At 37.2% G+C, this 15,690-nt stretch overlaps 1 protein-coding gene across 1 annotated transcript; it reads right to left on the bottom strand.

The window, feature by feature from the left end:
• Window positions 1–219: 219 nt before the first annotated feature.
• LOC106869602 (uncharacterized) lies at window positions 220–12,938 on the bottom strand. Its single transcript, XM_014915411.2, has 7 exons — window positions 12,792–12,938; window positions 7,333–7,387; window positions 6,029–6,206; window positions 5,456–5,543; window positions 3,519–3,623; window positions 2,089–2,140; window positions 220–614 (listed from the first exon to the last, which is right to left on the bottom strand). Coding segments are annotated over exons 2-7 (570 nt in total). The 5' UTR covers window positions 7,335–7,387; window positions 12,792–12,938; the 3' UTR covers window positions 220–469.
• Between the last annotated feature and the right edge of the window lie 2,752 nt (window positions 12,939–15,690).

Here is a 15,690-nt window from a genome sequence, read left to right as displayed (position 1 = left end):
CTGGGAGTGTCCATATTCTTTCTTACAGTCATAACTAATAGTATTGTCTTTAAATTGGAAGCAAAATAATTGGTGATTTAAAACTGAAGATTGCTAAAATTGTTTGCAATTAAAATATATTGTTAGAGCAGAAAACATTACTGTTACCCTTCAAAGGGTGGTATATTGGAGCATCAGATAAAATTAAACTGTTCTGGTTCCTTACATTCTGAATTCAAATCCTACCAAGGTTAACTATGCTTTTCATCTAACCTGGATTGATAAAATTAAAATACCAGTCTAATTGTAAGGTCAACATAATCAACTCTCCCAAATTTCTGGCCTTGTATCTGTTTAGAAATTATTAATTAAATTCCATACCAGCTAATATACATATACAGAGAGAAAGAAGAATGATTACGTAAAACAAATGAAATGTAATGAAGGTAAATTGTTCATTAAATGAATCAGAAATACCAATAAAATTACTTTAGATTTCGAAATTTTGAGATAATGATTTTAACTTCTGTGCCAATATTTCTTTCTTTGTGGTCCATGAATGTTCCAAATTCTCAGCTTTTATAATCAGATTGTCCAATCTGTTTGAATAATATTTCTCAAATTTCTGAAGGTCACTGAAACAAGAAGAAAATAGAAAGATGAATGGTAACAGTTATTAATTAGTATAATTGGTGACAAGCTGGTAGAATCGTTAGCACACGCTAAGCAACATTTCTTCTGGCTCTTTACATTCTGAATTCAAATTCTGTCGGGGTCGACTTATCCTTTCAGGGTCAATAAAATAAGTACCCGTTAAGCACTGGAGGTCAATGTAATTGACTAACCCTCTCTTAAAATGCCAGGCCTTGTGCCTATAGTAGAAAGGATGATTATTAAGGTGACAAGCTGGTAGAATCATTAGTACACAGGACAAAATGCTTAACAGCTTTTCTTCCAGCTTTACGTTCTGAGTTCAAATTCTGTTGAGGACAACTTTACCTTTCAGCCTTCCGGGGTTGATAAAATAGGTACCAGTTGAGTACTGGGGTCGATGTAATCGACTTGCCCCTGCCTATAGTAGAAAGAATTATTATTACTATTGGTGAGGAGGAACGAGAGTACAAAATTGACTCAATTCTTTCCCTAGATGGGGTCTTGAACCAATTCTGGATAAGTAGGAAAATGTGGTAGATGGCACAATTGTGAGAATGCCTTGTATTTAGTTACATAACTTTACATTTCTTTCTAAGTAGGAGATATCAACCTAACTTACTATGCCCCACCTTAGAATTACTGTTTGTATTTAGATTAAAAATTATAATTATTAGTAGTAGTAGTTTGTCAGCAAAATCAGTACAGCCTTCTGGTTATTAAGTTATGTATCTTTACATTCTAAGTTCAAATCCCACCGAAGAGGTTACATACATCATGCTGCTTGGCTCAACACTCACTACATCCTGGCCATGAGTGCCTTTAGCAGAGTTTACTGCTGCATGCTTCAGACAAGGCTCTTGCAAGGCAGTTATTGTGACCCCATGGCATACTGGCTCACTAATCTCCCTAAATGCCAAAAACTAAAGTCTAACCTGCAAAGCAATTTTCCTTACTATCATGCAAATCACACTTAGGATTCCTCTGCAAAACTCCAATCTCTCAACTTTTATCTATACTCTATCTCTGCTGTCCAGGCCACTGGCTTCACTTTTATTCAAACTTTGCTCCTCTAGAAAGGTGTTGGTGCATATGTAGATACCACTCTCCCTGCTTCTCATCTCTCACTCTTCTCTCCCCCCTCTATGTGTATATATGAGTGTGTGTGTGTGTGTGTATACACTTGTATGTACTTGCATATACATATATACAAAACTACAGCTAAGTAAAGCATCTGATTCTACCTAGGGGCCTAGTTAATGGGAGATTAGAACTGCTTGTCAGTCGGAGAAGGACCAAAGCCTCATGGCAAACCACAGTGCTTAGGCCCTTCTGCTCAATTTACTGGAGACCTATCAGAAATATAGTCAATAAGTAAATGGCTCATTGGAAACCTATAATCGACAACACTATGCTTCTCAAAATACATAATATAAATAAATGGAACATATGACTTACTTAAACACCTGCTGCCACTGATTGCTTAATGTTTGCAGTTCTTGGTCCAATTCTGAAAATTAAAACACTGGTATTATAGTCAAAGAGAGAAATTTTTTTTAATGTACATATCTATATTCAATGCTAACATAGGATGATAGGTTTAAAAATAGGTTTACAAGAATTAAAAATAGGTTTTCTGCCTCACTGTGGAATATCATCAATGACTGCAACATTCTTTATGTGAATTTGTGTGTTGAAACAAATTTTGTTGTCTCAAGGGAGGATCATCATGCCAATATAATTAACACCCACACACACACTGGTTCAATTCCACTGATTTATTAAATATCAATTTCTTGTTGTTTTTGCCATGACAAAAACAAAAGAAATTGGTCATTTAGTAAATGAATTGGGTGGTGGTGGGGGAATTGAACCAGCGTGTGTGTTAATTATATTGGTATGATGACTCGCCCTAGACACAGCAAAATAACTTCATATTAAAAGATAAATATAGAAAAGCTTCGGTCATAGCAATGTTGAATTTCAACATTATTTTGTAAACCATGTATTTCGTCTGTCTTTACGTTCTGAGTTCAAATTCTGCCGAGGTCGACTTTGCTTTCATCCTTTCAGGGTTGATAAATTAAGCACCAGCTGTGTACTGGCGTTGATCTGATCGACTGCCCCCCCCCCCTCTCCCAAAATGTCAGACCTTGTGCCTAGAGTAGAAAAGATTATTTTGTAAACCTGTTAGCAGTGATAATAAATGACACAAAGCAACTCAGCTCCAATACACCACTGGCAATTATTTTGTCAATTCCAGACGAATGAAAAGTCACGTGGGCTCCAGGAACATTTGAACTTAGATTATTGAGGCACAAAATTACATTTTTTTTCATTGTTTAGACAGTGCCTATGTCCCGTGTTCATAGGACCTCTGACACTGAGAGAAGCAGGGAAGTTATTTTCAAACTAGCAAAAAAAAAAAAAAAAGATATCTCAAATACTTACATCAGAATGGGTCTGCAAAGGAGGGTGCCGATGTTAAACTGGGTGACATATTAAGTTTATCACCCAAGCAGGCCACAGTAAGATTTGAACTTGGAGCACAAAGAACCAAAACTAATATCACAAAGCATCCTGACCAATCTTCTTACAGTTCTACCAATCCACTGCACTGGATTGGCACTTTATTTTACCAAATCAGAAAAGGGTGTAAAGCAAAGTTAACCTCAGAGTGCCAAGGATTAGAACAAATACTGTAAAACCTTTTTATCTTAGACTGGTACAACTCTGACAATTTATTGGTAAAGCATGTAGTTTGGTGCCCGACAGTCTTCAACTTGTACAAATAATTAACTAGAACGAGTTAGCTTGGAGTGAGTGATATAGAGTTATGTGGACTAAACAGGTAATAAATAGAATATTTTTTTTAAGAGGATAAAAACCTTCCATAGTTAGAAAGAGGCCATTCGAAACGGATTCTTTAGGGTCATCTTGTGTGGTGAAAGGTCCTTTATCTAGTTTCCTTGTCTTTGTATTGTTAACATCATCTACAATAAAACAAATGATAAATATCAGTATTGTGTGGGGTGAGTGGGTGTATTTTACAATGAAATATCAACAAATATCTGGAGAAAACAATATGCCTTGAATTAAGAATATATGAATCATCATCAACATCATGAGAGGTTTCGTTTTTATTTTCATGTTGCAGTGAATCAGATATGTTTGCAATACAATGTTGCCAGTTAACCTCTAAAGTATAAATTAAAAGTGTTGCAACTCATGACAGTTTTGCAACCCCACCCCATCCTGTATCATCTGAAGATCTGTGGATGGCCAGTGTAATAAGGTACTGGACCAAAGCTGTTGTATTCACTTCATTCTACAATGCCTCAGTCACATCTAGTCGTCAATAGGAAGAGATACCACCAGAATTATCATGGTATGTTACTAGTGATAAACTAGAATGCTAGTTAGAGGGTGACTTACCTCAACACCACGAAACCGAAATTTATCACCAGCACCTTAAAAGCCCACAAAACTTAGGTTCAGATGATATAAAATAACTACAATGCCAACAACATGCGAAATACTGACTGCTGAATTGTAAGTCTATTTAATCTGTCATATACTCCATCACAATGCCTAAAGTTACTGAGAAGAATAAAAGGGAAAGCTAAGAAAATAGAATGAGAAGTATGCTAATAACAGAATATAACACAGGATCATTGACTTTATACAAGAGTTCAGAAGAAACACTCTTAGATTTTACTCTATGATCTGAATCTAACAATAAAATAGCAAATAAGGAAAGTCATATATTTTGGTACATTAAAAAAGTTTCTTCTCTATTTCTTTCCTCAACCACAAGAATGCAACTCTCTGCACTCACATCACCTACACATTATTCTGTTAAACCTATCATTTTATTTTTTTTGCATGCATATTGAATATTTTTATTTATTTTCTTGCTTGATGATGAAGTGTATAATGATGGCTTCTAATGTTAGGTGATGGGAAAGAACAAATAATGCAGATAGTAAAAACAATATCCACAGAAAATGCTTTACATAGTCATGAGGATAAAGACATCGATGATTGGAATCGATAACAATATTGAATGAATCCAAACTTTTTCAGCTCAGGACATAACATTGTGGCTAATCCCCAAAATCAAGATGCTGCAATTAGTTCCAGGGTAGATGAGGATATAAAAGAAACAATTAAAAATTGTGCCTTCATCTTAAACTCAGTAATCCAAGGATACGATACTTTCCTATTTTGAACAGAATCTAAGTTAAAAAAGCAGATACACTTAAAAATACAATGATCACTACAAAACAGAAGAAACAGTGACACGAAGAAGTTTTTAAAGAAAGTATATTTATAGATTAAAGACTAAGAATTTGAAATACCTTTTTGAATTTTTTAATGTAAAAAAAAAAATATCTTTTATTTTGAAAATATTTTAACTTTAAAATGCTTTTTGTGCTTATTTTCTTACTCTCCAATGACTATTTACTAAACATCCATTCATCTGACAGCTGCAATGTAAGGTTTAAATTTTGGGTTTTACATTTTGAAAATCCCTTTTTTATTCTCCACCCCACAAAATAATCACTTGCTATATATCTGGCAGCTAATAAAGTGGTATTCATTGTATCACTTTATTACTTGTTACTATCTCTATTTCCTATTTATTGTATTCCTTTTATTTAATAACAGTATTATCACAGATGCAGCACCTTCGATCATAGTTCTATCTAGTGAATCAGGACCGACCTGGGACTAAGCAACCCCAGCTCAGTTCCTGAATCATTGAACCTAAATGAAACAAAAAAAGAAGAAAAATATGTGAATCTAAAGACCAAGAACTTACCATAGAAATTTCTTGGGATATCATCCATACTGCTCAAGCTGTTGGAAGGAGAAACTCCAGAATGGGAAGCTAAAAAGTTATCGGATTCCTTTAAAATAGTTTCAAAAGATCAATAAATTAGAAATAAAATTATTAAAGCGAAGGAAATAAACACTAATTGTGTAAACAAGGAATATTATTTATTTATTGAGGGGTCAGTAAAAAAAAATATTTTCTTTTGATCAGAAAGAAGGTAAATTTATAGAAATGGAGAAGTGATGTGCAATAGTCATGCATTTCCTGAGGATATTAGAAGCATAGGTGAGGTAAAATTGCTTTGATTAAAAATCAAAAACAGATTATTGACCATTTACCATAATTCAAATATTGATTGGGTGGAATGAGATAATTAGGCACTGCTGATTTGAACTCATCAGGCCAGTCAGGCGGTACTGGCAACGGCCATGCTCAAAATGGTGTATTTTACGTGCCACCTGCACAGGAGCCAGTCCATCAGCACAGGCTGTGATAATATTGGTTAAAACTATACAGATCATGACTGATGCGTGAAAGATGTGCAAAGACAGGTCATACCTTTTGTTTCTGATTAGATCTGACATTGATCTTCACAAATGGAGAGTTGAGTTGAGAAACTTGATTTAGAGATTGAACTGGTTCTGGAGATCCACAAGATGTTTTAGGACTTTGTATAATGTTAGAGTTGTTTAGTTCACAAGGACTGCTTCTGTGGTTTAACTGAGTTTGTTCATTCCTGGACAGAGAAATTACAAGGAGCTCTATTAATCATTGTTTCTTTTTTCCTCTCCCCCCACCCTACAAACTTCACTTTTGCATCAAGGCAGAGAGCAGAATTTTTGGTGTTCTGAAAGCCACAATTGGCTGTTCCACATTTTTTTCCTGTTTAAGTATTTTGTACATGTATCTTTTGCTGTTGTTTAACTATCAGTCAACTCTGACCAAAAGACCTATGGTCAAATGCATTCAAGCATGACCATCTTGTCTTTCATTGAGACGATGCATTAAATGATCACAATGACCAATGTGTCTCTTATTTGACTGCTGATTCAAGAAGACTGAGTGGCCACTTTAGAGGGTTGACCATTAATTCATGATAATTTTATATTCTTGTGGCTATGAGGTAAGAAGTTTGCTCCCCAACCATATAGTTCTGGGTTCAGTCCTGGTTGGCCAAAGCCTTGTGAGTGGATATGGGAAACAGAAATTGAAAGAAACTTGTCCTGTGTGTGTGTGTGTGTGTGTATTTTTTGCATATGTTCTTGTCCCTCACCACTGTTTGACAACCGTTGTTGGTTTGTTTACATTCCCATAACTTAGTAGTTTAGCAAAAAAAAAAACTGACAGAATAAGTACCAGGCTTAACAGATAAGTTCTGGGGCTGATTTGTTTAGCTAAACCCTTGAAGGTAGTGCCCTAGCATGGCCACAGTCTAATGACTGAAACAAGTAAAAGATAGATTTATTTTCCATTCTCCTCTCTCTCTCTCACACATACACACAATATTTTATCTCTCAAATCTATATTGTATTGCATGGTTCAATATTACAGTATATTCATATATTTTCATTACCACTCACAAGGTCAATTAAAAAAAAAATGCATTAAAGTGAAAGAGTGAGCATTTCAGTCTATTACTCCCATTCACAAGCCTCATCCTGAATCCCTCTCAGTATTTATGCTCCAACTTCAAATGCCATAGGAGCTAACTTTATCTATCATCCCTCACTTGATACATAAACAAGTCCTGTGGTTGATTACACTAAACCTCTTACTTAACAAGTGAAATACATTTATGACAGTGATCCAGTGTTTGTGTTGCCTCCCAACCATAACAACAAGAACAACCTGTTTGTACTTACATACTAAAAGCTTCAAATTTCTTACTGCAAAATATTTTTCTGGATGCTCACTTACCTGAAATGAAATGTGATTCTGTGTAAATTGAAATATGAAAATCACAGTGAAACTTTATGTAACACGATTTGCTTTGTAAAAGATTTTCTATAATCCAGACTGTGTAGTGTCAAAAAACAAATTTGTTTTGCTGTAAAATATTCTCAATCATCATCATCATCATCATCATTTAACATCCGTTTTCCATACTGGCATGGGTTAGACGGTTTGACTGGGGCCTGGCAAGCCAGGAAGCCTCACCAGGTTCCAATCTGATCTGGCAATGTTCCTACAGCTGGATGTCCTTCCTAATGCCAACCACTCCGAGAGTGTAGTAGGTGCTTTTTACATGCCACTGGCATCGGCCTCGTTCAGATGAGTGAACAATTTGTGCATACTTGTGTACATGTGTGCATGTGTGTGTCTGTGGTCATCAGTGCTTCAAGTGCTCCTTTATGTGCCATGGTGCATTCATCCCAAACAATGAGCTGGCACTTTCGCAGCACTTCTGCTTTGTCTGAGTCTTTTGTAATACTGCAGGTGGCTGAGTCGGACGCAGAAGCATTGAACAGGAGTTTGAAGGTCGAATGAGCCGTCCTACACCCGGGCAGTAGAATCGTGACAATTCCGGAAGAAGCTACAGCTAAGGCGATCCCCTTTTGCTGGCGTACTTTTGCAAGAAGGAGTTTAGTCACGAATGCTTTACCAGTTCTTCCTGGGGCATCTAAAAAGAAAATACCTCCTTTGTGTTCACAAATGGAAGTGTAGACAGTGCTGTATGTGTGCTGCTGGTCTTGAAGCAACTTCAGCTCATTTTCCTTGATGTATTGTTGAAGAGCCACGACATCGTAGGCTGTTTCCTGAATAACACCTGTTGGTAGTTTGTACAAGCCCGTTCTGCTGACTTTCAGAAGACCATAAAATGAAAGGTCATTACCAGTGGTAATAAGTAAGCTGTCCTCAATGTCAATGAGTGCTCTGTTGAAGAATTCATCATTGAAACCGATGTTCAAGTGAGGCAACAGAAGTTGTCCTTGGTGGTGGTAGTCCTCTGAAAGGTCTTCCTTGTATTTCTCCCATAAGGTTACAGGATCACTGAGTTTGCATGTTTGCAGTAGTACTGCAAAGAGCTTTCAAAGACTCCTTGCTGAGCGTATTGTAGCTGCTTCCACCATAGTTGCGTCCCTCTGAGCGCTGTCTTCTAGCAGGCTGCGTTTAAGGCAGGCTTCGTGGTATGTAGCAAAAACTTCACCATTGAAGTTTTTCAGGTCGTCGAAAGAGGTCAGTCCCATGACCTCATGCAGTAGTAGACAAAAGTAAAAACATTCCTGTTGGTTAGGGCGAACTGTGTAAACTCTTCTAAGGGTGGGGAAGATTTTAAGTTTGGCTGTCCCTTGACAGGTTGTACTTGTTTCGTGGATTCCCAAATGCATGTTTTCTTTTTCCAAATGTAATATGATGGGACCTGGGGATACAGGAGGGTCTTGGCAAAGGGATCATTGGTGCATAGTTTGAAGAAGGCAGTGAGTGTGGTGTCCTTGGGTTCTTGTGCCAGCTGAACAGTATTAGAACTGGAGAAGTAGACTCCTTTGGCCGTTCTCAAGATGCAAAACTTGAAAAAAAATTCGATTTTTTCGGTTTTCCACAGTTTTCGTTACATGGAGATACTTTGGACATAGAACAGATACTTGATAGAACCGGTTACATGGTGGTTTTTTAGCCGTAAAAACCAAAGAAATCAGACTTTCTCGTAAAAATTTTCTACCGTGTAACTTTGCAAAAATGTGAAAAATCAATTTCTTTCAAAGTTTTTCGCAATATTCTTGGGAATCAGAGACCTCGAGGCAGTGCCAAACGTTTATATGTAATGTCACAACATGACGGTCCTTTTGACACAAAAATTATAAAAATCGGACGTTCCTGTAAAAACTTTTCTCGTATGCAACTGTTGCCTTTTTTTGCAAAAAGTGGTGGGGGTCCCTTCAGTTTTATCGACTTTTCTCCTAGGCATCGGTAATGTGGCAGTGACCTGCCTGGGTAAATTTGCCATTAAAAAAAAAAAAGCTTTCATCAAAATCGGATGAAAAATGTAGATACGCATATAAAGCACACACACACACATTTTGAGTTTTATAGATATAGAAGATATCGGTGGTAAAGCTTTTTGTACATTGAATAACTAGAAACTAAAAAGCGTGACAGGCTTAGTACAGTGTCGGGGAGGTAGAAAATAATTGTTACAATTTGCAATAATTCAGTAAAAAGGAATATATTTTTACAAAAGAAAAGCAAAAAAAAAAAGAGAAAGAAAAAACCTCGATGCAGCACCAAGTGTCACAGTTGGTCGCACACCACAAGGTTCAACGGAACCTAGTGAAGCAAGTCAACACGCTTGCAGCATTACCATGGGCGGTGGTGAGACCAAGGCGTTGTAACAGCCAAGCACCCTCTGATATTTCAGTAAGGCAAGCCACCACCGATGACAAGAACCTCGTTGTGAGCAGCGCAGCCCCTCCAAACGTCTCAAACGGCACAGGTTGGAAGAGATAGTTCACTGCCTGGTCCCGGTACTTCAAGGTTTTGTTCCGTTCGGCTACGGAAGCAGCGACCCTCCCATTTACCGCAGCATCCAAGATGTGGGAGGGAGTAAAAGAGTCACTGACTGTGGCGTCCCAGGTGAGGCACCTACCTCTTACTCAGTGACAGATGGTAAGACCATTTGGTCTCTTCCCAGGCGGAGGTAAAGAATATGTACACCACCCGTTTTCTGTGTAACAAAAACCTTAACCCTAACCCTAAACACCGGGTGTACGTATTCTTTACTTTCGCCCTCTTCCCATCACTTCTGAATAAACCTGCCGAGTCTAGAACTGAATGGATATTAATCCGAGCCAGGGTTTGTTTAATGATTAAATCGAGAGAAATGTTTTCAAAGCCGTACATGACGATTATGTTGCTGGTGTGAAAAAATAAATTTCAATTTCGATTTAAAATTTTTTTTATTTTTATTCAGGGAGGTATGAATTTGTAGCGTTCCGTTTAATTCTCATAATTTTATATAGGAAAGTCAGGTATACATCTAATGATGTATAACCAACTTTCCTATAAATTTTAAAATTCATATCTTTTTTAACTTGCACATGGCCATTGCATAACTTTCAGTTTACATTACCAATACACGAAAGGGAAAACTGGGACATCTTTTGATCGTACCTTCCAGTTTCATGTTAATAATGAATAATATCAATCAGGATATTGTCGTAATTTTTTTTAATGCTGTGCGATGATTATGAGCAAGTTATTGATTAGTTTTTAAAAAATGGGTTTCTTTTCCGATCAAAAAGACAAAAAAAGTTCAAAGAAATTATTTTTTTCAAATTTTACCTACATAATCGTCATCTGTAACTTTGAAAACATATTTCTACAAAATTTTTTTTTTAAATATGTATTATTAGGAAAGTGGTAGGGGAACAAAGTCGAGAAGAGGGCATCCAACCATAATTAAGCCTAGAAATTCTTCAAAAACGATGTTATACCATTCACGTGGTAAAAATATTTTGTAACACTTGTTCTCTCTTCGTAATCTTTTTTTAATTATTGCCCCCCCCCCCACACACACACACAACCCTCAAATCCAGCAGATTAATCCACAGATAGTGATTTCTTGTTTGGAAGACCCCCAGCTGTCGCCAATAATTGTCAATCTCATTTGTCTGTTTCCCGGATGCAATCTGAATCTGATCTGCAGGAAATAGCAGCTACATCTCTGTCAAAAACACACTCTACCACTTATGACCTAAACCACTGACACTCAACTCCAGTTAATCGAATTCTGGGCAAGGTTTCCACACCCTTAATGACCCTCCAAGTGAAACTGGAAGACAAACTTTGTTCCTTAATAATTCTCTGTGTTCTGAGTTCAAATCCCGCTTAGGTCAACTTCGTAGTTCATCCTTCTGACTTCTGAAGTCGATAAATAAAGTACCGGGGATATAATAAGATTGATTTAATCAACTTAAGAAGAGGACAATTTGAATAATGTAGTACTTTTCTGGCCGAGTTTGCCCAGATTTGTCCGATTCGGTCATGTTACCCATCGTGATCCTGCATAACATTTGCGACGGTCGATGAGTTTATATCATGGAGTGCATAGATAGTCTGTGGCCCGAGATAGTATTTTGGCCGCTCAGTGCAGTAACCAAGTTGGCTGCCTTCTTAAATGTAACATATCTTTGACCACAACAAACACAAATATATATAAAGTAGCCGCCTTGTGCAGTCCGTGTCACCCCATGCTATGCCATTTTAGACAGGGGCCTATAAGAGGGGCGAGAGTTCAACTGGTACAGTGGTCTGGAATTTATGAATATCTGCTCGGTTCCTCAAAGCCTACAGAAATTTTGAAGGTTAGAATTAACCCTAACCCACTCTGAGGGCCAGAAAGCAGTATTGTTCCTTCTTATATTATTTCTCTCACGTTCTTGCTTGGCTAAGAAAACCAATGTGTCTATCCGTGCTTAATGATATCACATATTGCAAGAATATTGCTATGCAGTTTTTGTTTATTCGGATTTTTTTTTTTTCTACGAGATATTCAAAACGGCTCGTAACATATCCGTACATGCACCATAAAGACTTGCCTCCAAGTGAGAGTCCAAGCAAGAGACATGTATGTAACGGTTGATGTTTTTGTGTTGTGTAGTCGATGTGTCACCCATTTTAACGATAAGTATTATTTACCAATTGTGCTGGTTATAAGATGAACGATGAAGATGATCAACATTTTTATAGAAATATTTATTTACCGTTACTTTACACTGGCCTACCCGTCGTGATATGGCAACATATAAAGTAACGGTAAATAAATATTTCTATCAAAATGTTGATCATCTTCATCGTTCATCTTATAACCAGCACAATTGGTAAATAATACTTATCGTTACAATGGGTGACACATCGACTACACAACACAAAAACATCAACCGTTACAAATATTATTTATTAACACCAGCAAATAAAAAAAATGTTAATAGTTGAACCAGTTATCACTGTCATTTCACAGGCAAACACATGCCTATCGCACCGACACTAAACAAAAACGTACCACATTTTGGTGACTCCACTACATGTACAATAGTCTGGGTAGAAGCACCTTTGAACAAATGCTTATAAATAGAGCTGACCTATAGCTAAGTCCCCCCAAAAAACAGAAAAAGACTATTGGAGAAGTTTAAAGAATGGAACTAACACACTTGCAACTCCAATATTACTATCCCAGAACAAACGCTAATCGGCAATTAACCCATTCGTATAAACTAGGGATATTGTTATCTGTCATACAGAAAGATTTCATGAAAATGTCAGGTTTAAACAACAGACTTAGGCATAAAAAACCTAATTTATCTACTCTATAAATAAAACTTACTTGACTTGTAGGGATTTCAACCTTCCAAGGTATTTTTCTTCAGTGGTTTTGAAAGCGAAAAATAAACTAAAAGTTCAAAAGTCCCTCCATTACGCAGCAGCCGATAGGTTAAACCACGTGACCAGCGCCTTTACGGAAGTCGACTGAAAAGGTCTGCAGAAAATATCTTTTCGTCAATTTATTTTTTCTATCAAAATCGGTGGGTTTTCATGAACAGAATACAATTTGTAGAATATAATATAACAGTACTGACTTTTTAGTGTGCCCAAACTCCGATTTTGGGCGATCTTTCGGTACTAGACCACCATAACTTCTGGTCGTTTTGCGCACGCATACTGATTACATTATCGTATAGTGCGTTTGTTTTTAAATGACTTGAAAATATGAAAAGACAACATTAAATAGAAAAAACAAATGAATGTCCCACTAAACTCAAATCTTCTCCCCTCAGATTCATACAGTTCTCAAACTTTAAACACATAAACACACTATACGATAATATAATCAGTATGCATGCGCAAGCCGAGTTTCATGTCCAATGAATGAGACGACATTGGCATGGGTGCCAGTCGTTGAATTTAGTTCGATTTCATTTGCCTCAACAGGTCTTCGCAAGCGGAGTTTAGTGTCCAATGAAGGAAGGTACGCATAAGTGGTCTGGCTACACGACTGGCAGAGGCCTTGGATTTAGGTCTCACTTGGCTTGCCGGGTCTTCTCACGCACAGCATATTTCCAAAGGTCTCAGTCAGAAGTCATCGCCTCAGTGAGGCCCAATGTTCAAAGGTCGTGCTTCACCAGCTCATCCCAGGTCTTCCTGGGTCTATCTCTTCAACAGTTTCAACCGCTAAGATGTGACACTTTTCCACACAGCTATCCTCATCCATTCACACCACATGACCATACCAGCACAGTCGTCTCTCTTGCACACCACATCTGATGCTTCTTAGGTCCAACTTTTCTCTCAAGGCACTGATACTCTGTCGAGTATGCACACTGACATTACATATCCAACAGAGCATACTGGCTTCATTCCTTGCGAGCCTACGCATGTCCTCATGAAGCATGGCTGTTCATACACATGCGTCATATAGTCTGCCTTTTACTCTGAGAGAGAGACTCTTTGTCACCAGCAGAGGTAAGAGCTCTCTGAACTTTGCCCAGGTTATTCTTATTCTAGCAGCTACACTTTCAGCACACCCTCCCCCACTACTAACTTGGTCACCTAGATAGCGAAAGCTATCAACTATGTCTAGTTTTTCTCCCTGGAATGTGGCAGAAGTTGTTTTCTGCACATTTACAGTGTTTATTGCTCTTGAACATCTGCTACATATAAAAACTAACTTCTAGTTAACCTTTCTTTGATATTGCTGCACCTCTTATGTGTCCATAGCTTGCACTGGGTGCATCTTATAGAGTTTTTACCTATGCCTTTTCTACAGATCGAGCAGGGCCATCTACCTGAAGGGGTTTGTATTTGTTTTACCTTCCTACTTATAAGGACTTTGGTTTTAGCTAGGTTGACTCTAAGGCCCTTTGATTCTATTCCTTGTTTCCACACCTGAAACTTCTCTAGTTCTGATAGTGACTCAGCAATTAGTGCAAGGTCATCAGTATAGAGGAGCTCCCAGGGGCATCCTGTCTTGAATTCCTCTGTTATCACCTGGAGGACTATGATAAATAGGAGGGGGCTGAGGACAGAACCTTGGTGGGCCCCTATCTCTACCCGGAATTCCATGTCAACGAAAGCCAGGTACGAATTAGCTGATTAGTCAATTGATAATAAAATGGAAGAGAACTACAAGGCAATAAATATAAAAATGAAAGAGAAACAAAACAAGAAATTGTTAAAAATTAATACAGTTTATTGATGACCAAAAAAAAAAAACTGTTACAGATGATGGATATGTTGATGAAATCATGGGTTTGGTTGTTCTTTACTCACCACCATTTTACTTCTGTTATATTTTATTATATATATATATTTTTTTAAAGATTTTAGAATTTGAGAGGTTGCTTAGCAACCACTTGTGTGATGGTAGCAGATCAATTCCATAGCTATATATGTATCTCACATACGTCTATATAGCCCCACAGCAGCAGTTGATTGTGATAATTGACACATAAGAGGAAGGAGATGAACATTATGAGGGGCCCTCTCACCCTTACCACCACCAGTGAGAGGAAAAGGGGGGGGGGACAGAAGGAGGGGGGAGGCAGAATAGTTAGTGATGATGGACAATAATTAAAAATGACTGCCACACCATCAAAGATCTTCATACTCTGAAGAATACAAGCATGACTTTATATATTTTCACAGAAGATTCTGACAGAGTTAATGAGTTAAGTACATGTGATAGGATGAAATAAGTTTGATGCAATGACACACAGACAGACCCAGATTGAAGAGAAACAACCTTGGGCTATATATTCTCATTTGAAACCAGTTTAAAATGCATCTTTATATAAGCTTTATTGAGATGATGGCACTTACAAGACTAGTGGTGTTTCTTTCAAATTTTGAAATCCTCGAGAGTGGCACTCTGGTGAATTTGAAGTTTGGAAGAAACACCACTTGTCTTGTGAGCGCCATTGTTAGAATACAAACATATCCTCTCTACCATCTGTTATTGAGTATTTTAGCTTAAATTGTGGTTCTCGCAGTTTTTTTAAATGAGCATTATACTTAAATAAACACACACACAAACTTAATATATATATATATATATATATATATATATATATATATATATATATATATATATATATTGAAAACAAAAATCATATTTGTACACAAATTTATACAAGAGACCCCACCCTGAATAGTAACCAATACAAATTCTATTAGTCTGCAAATTGATAGCACTGACCATAATTGCACAAAACCTTTAGATCTGGATA

Source organism: Octopus bimaculoides, chromosome 9, assembly GCF_046866305.1.
Source record: "Octopus bimaculoides isolate indiv1 chromosome 9, ASM4686630v1, whole genome shotgun sequence".
NCBI lineage: Eukaryota > Metazoa > Mollusca > Cephalopoda > Octopoda > Octopodidae > Octopus > Octopus bimaculoides.
The sequence above is the reverse complement of the archived record's forward strand: the minus strand, read 5'-3'. Positions and strand labels throughout refer to the sequence as shown.